The sequence below is a fragment of the Rhipicephalus microplus genome, chromosome 7 (assembly GCF_043290135.1).
Source record: "Rhipicephalus microplus isolate Deutch F79 chromosome 7, USDA_Rmic, whole genome shotgun sequence".
NCBI classification, from domain to species: domain Eukaryota; kingdom Metazoa; phylum Arthropoda; class Arachnida; order Ixodida; family Ixodidae; genus Rhipicephalus; species Rhipicephalus microplus.
In genome coordinates this window covers 75677976-75682584 of record NC_134706.1, presented here as the reverse complement: position 1 = coordinate 75682584, position 4609 = coordinate 75677976, and the positions used below count along the sequence as shown (strand labels likewise).

General features: G+C 43.2%; 1 protein-coding gene across 1 annotated transcript in view; it reads left to right on the top strand.

The window, feature by feature from the left end:
• Window positions 1–4249, top strand: part of LOC142766982 (uncharacterized) — a 5170-nt gene extending 921 nt beyond the window's left edge. The window contains exon 2 of the mRNA XM_075868194.1: window positions 3278–4249. Coding sequence (XP_075724309.1) covers window positions 3310–4101 — 792 coding nt within the window. The 5' untranslated portion in view covers window positions 3278–3309 and the 3' untranslated portion in view covers window positions 4102–4249. The remainder of the gene's footprint in view (window positions 1–3277) is intronic.
• The last annotated feature ends 360 nt before the right edge of the window (window positions 4250–4609 follow it).

Genomic DNA, 4609 nt, shown 5'->3' with positions numbered 1-4609 from the left:
AAGCAACTCTAGCTAAACTCATATCGCCTTATGACTAAAGACAGTAGCGTACCGCCGTTTAGTTTACCTTTGTTTGAGTTAGAGGCTTGTTTATGCAACTTTTATTTAGCACTTCTGGCGTTTTCCTGCAGATGGGTTGAAGTTAAACCACCTTAATTCCTATATTTGCAGCATTACTTATCTGTTCAACACACCCGCAGAATCTTCCTTAAAATGCGCATTTCTTGTTTGCTTCAGCTCTAACAAGAATAAATGACACCTATTCATGTAAGAACTATGGCATTTTTATATAATTCAATGCTTATATTACGCTGTGCTATTACTTTGCGCACAATTAGCACAAAGTGAGGTATTCAAATAAAAACGTTTGCGGATACTAGGTCCGCAAATACTTCACCTTATGGTCCGATAAATATAGGGCTACGTGTAACGTATGCAGGCATGCGAATTGTAGTGCGATAGAGAGCTTGGCGATCGACTCGCAGATAAAAGGAGTAAACGGAACTGCATGTTTCCAAAATAAACCCGGCCGCAGGTATACTCATTATGATGCAGTATCGCGAGTTGGGGAGTTGGTGGATGTTCATCGTAGAATATTTTACAGCGCAACGGGTTAGATACGGACAGAGAAGGGACACAGCACTGTTTCCTTTTTTTGTCCGTATTTAACCCGTTGCTCTGTGAAGTATTCCACGAGGAATACTCATTCACAAGAATCGAGTGCACACCATAACTCCAATCATCGTCCTGGTTTCTCATTAAGAAGACGTGGCTTGCAAGGCGTGCGTGTGGTTTCAGGTACCGAGGCAAACGTTCGGCGTGAGAAGTTGTCCGCATCGTCCTGTTGCGTGTTGGACACTGTACTCAACACGCTCCCCGACGATGGAATGCAGTTCACAATTCGGCGCACAGCAAAAATTAAACTCCAGCAACAATGTATGTGAGTAGGAAGACTAAAACATGGGAGGAGGCGTATTGTCCCTGGCGAACTATGCGAGCGCATCTTTGCATGCCGCTGAATACAAAAATTGCATGCTCTTTGTATTGGAACGTTCTAGAAAGCGCTTAATGGTTCTGAGATAATATATTCCCTATGAGATAACATAATATTTCACGAGTAACGCCAATGTTGCTTACGCTCTATAATCTGCAAAAGTCAAATAGATTATGCCTGAATGCGCAAAGTGACTCTATTCCAACTATTGATGCGTCAGATCTACAGATGTGAACGTTCCATTGTAACAGTTCGAAAAACGAAGTGTCTGCTTGCCCCAGCCTGAATCAGCTGAATCAATCCTTCTCTTTCTTTCTCGCTTTCTTTCTTTGTTTTTTTTTGTTTTTTTTCATCTTTTTTCTTTTTTGCGTTCTTTGAAATAACCAAGCGTGATTACAGACTGTTTAAAAGAGGTTGCAGCTAGGTTATAATCAAGCAGTGCTGCAAGCGATGAAAGGCGATGTTGTGAGAATTGAAAGATACCATCTAAAGAAGAGACCACATACATCCGGAATATAGGACCATTTATTTATTACTCAGAAACAAAATTGTTCGTTCGCGTAGGAGGCTTGTATAGTAAGGTCTTTGGTGTGCGTCTTTCTTTTTTTTGCGATCCGTTTATAACTATACGCCACCCTTCCTTCAGCACTTTCGTGCTTGCACTGCTCTTTCCAAAGTGTACCTTAGCCAATTCGTCTAGATCACCCTTAATAATTCTCCCTGCCATTAAAACTTGATCAAACCAACAGCTTCTGTATCGCAACCGCTATATGACGGCGCCTCAGATGCCGATGACTATGCTTGCCGCTTTTGTTTTACTCCAATCGTACTTTTTATCACTCTGTAAAGATTTGTTTTAAAATTTCTTTGTTAACATATTCAATCAAGGGGGTGTTTGTGTTGTAATAAATAAGAGGCAATGCCTGAACATTTGGATGCCGAAGAGAGTTTAGTATGAATTGAGTTGCGCCACAACAGCTATAACTTAAAACAGTACGTCGGGAAGCTGCATGTAAGCACTGTGTCAAAGAGACACTGTTGCATTGGGTGTGAGTACCGTTTCGTGCGTAGAATCATCAAACAGTATGCAATTGCCACACTGGGTTCTCTTATCGGACGTCACATAAACTAATGTCGCGTCTTGTACGCATGGCCGTCAGGCTAAGCAAGTGGTGAAGAGCACGAGCGCAAGAACGATAAGGACATAGCTGGGCGGAACGATTCGTGACGCTCCTTATTGTGAGCGACTGGAAATAAGCACGAGCGCTCCTGTGCATCTTTTAGGAAGACATGTAGCATTGCCCGCTCTACTATATTGATACCAGGCTGGTTGAGAGAAGCCAGATCGTAGTGTAGATTAGCTGCTTACAAGAAAACTTTAACACTACAAGCCATGGGGCATTGTGAAATATTTCTCCCACATACCGGTGGTGGCACTTGAATCGGCAATCTGATGACGAAAGTACCATGGTTGTCTTTTTTAATACCTGTTGTTTTTTATAAAAGCTGACCTACAGATTGAGGGCGCATTAACAAGAACATATACCGAAGCACCATGCAATGAATCCAGTCAATTGTTTATTAATCGTGTTGGTGATTAATTATAAGCAAAATTGAAGTACATAACTCAAAGAGGCACCCTGAAAGCCAAGGGCCTTGTCTTTGTTGTCTTCCATTAATCACAGTTTAGTATAAGCACTTATATTTCAAACACACTTCATAGCCTCCCTTATTTTCAGTGTTATAATGATATAAATTACACGTAATAAAATTCTAGCCATCCCAAGGCTATAACCTTGCTGCAAACGCAACGTGTATCATTATTCATTTGCTTATGATGGCCTAAACGTGAATTCTAACTAGGTCTTTTTACCAGGCAAGTTGGCGAAGATCCAAAATGGCTTACAGCGCACCCTGAGACGCAAGAGAAGCGCTGAATAACAACGGAATTTTAATTCGAAGGAACACATGGGTGTAAACATTCATAGTAGGAAATGCGCGAAAGTATGCTGTCGGTAACGTCCTTTGACAATGAAACCACGTAATACCAAGTACAAGTCAGTGGTTTGTCAGCACTTCTCTGTGTGTGTCCATCCTCACCCGTGTCTCAGAGTGCGCTGTAAGCAATAACGGATTTTAAAAGTTGATGTACACATATTTTTTTTTCGCAGTCGGTCGCGTTCTAAAGTGTTTATCTTAGGCCTTATCTTGCTGTAGGGCAAACATAAATGTTGGCGTAGAAAAACTGTGTGTCATGTCTAGTGAACTTTGCCTTTTATGCAGGCCTCGACCGCTACGCTCCCCGAATCTCAGCCATGGAATCAATCCCGACTGCCTTGGAAGCGTGGTATACTGGCACTTCTGCAGTAAATTTTGACTTTGACCGAGTCACTCCGGAAATTTCTGCGGCTGCGAGCTTGTATGGTTACGGAGGATTTGACACTAAGCAGTGCTGCAAGATCGCTACCGAAATGGCGACGCAAAACGGGCGAAAAGCAAGGGGGTTTATGAATGACCTGAGTGCGATAATCAGCATGTACCTCTTTCGCGGCACCAATCTCAGCACGATACGTGCAGAGATGTGTGATACTGGTAAGGCTTTCTTCGACGACCTGATAGCGATGTACGATCTGCGGTCTGGCAACTTGCCCAATAATGGGCTCACGCTAGCGAGAGTCAGTCTCACGTTCAGTGGCTTGACTGTTACCAAAGCCATCAAGTGGAAGGACAGTCTTCCTGTGCCTCACAGTAGGATGAATAGCATAGTGCCCAACTACCCAGCTGCCATGATGACGACGGCTTTCTCCGGCCTCATACCTCACGGTGGAGCCTACACGTCCACTATTACGAATGCTCACTTCCTATATCTTAAGGAGTTGATAAAGTTTACCGATCCGCAAATGAGGTTCAAGCCGCACTGGGAGGTCATCGAAAGCTTCAAGGGAATCGCCTCGGCGGCACCGGACAACTGTCCATTGGATAAGGCAGATTGCGTGGAGTTAATGGAAAAGTGGGGGATTCTGGTGGCCGGTGTCTGCTCAGAGCCTGTGACCAAAGCAGCCGAGCGCTTCCGAGAGTACCTTCAACCCAGTCCGCAAGGCTCTTGATGCTGCCAACCCAACCATAGCATTGTGTTAATCACACTTTTTTAAAACTTGACGATGTGTTTTCATGGATGTATCAAGTATCACGGAGCCTAGATTTTACTCTTATTTATTGATATTCGCTAGAATTAAACATTCCTAACCTTATCAATTGATGTGTATCTTCTTTAGGTTGTCGGCTAATATCTCATTCAGAGTGAGACTGATGTTTAGAGGAAAATGGCCCCCTATAGGCCCGGCTGATATCTCATTCAGAGTGAGATATGTTTAGAGAAAAATGGTCCCCTATAAGAACGGATGATATTTGAACCTAGCTCTGGTTCTAGCCGCAGAATTTGTACCACACACTAGGTAACGTTTTCTTGCCGTAGTGTGAGTAATTGCAGTAGTGACGGGTTCGGACGAATAATGCAACAGGCAGAGTCAACGCAAACTCTTACTGCATTAGCAATACCACGCACACGTCGTGTTGGGTTCGCTTCATACAGAAAAAAAATAGAAATACCAAGTG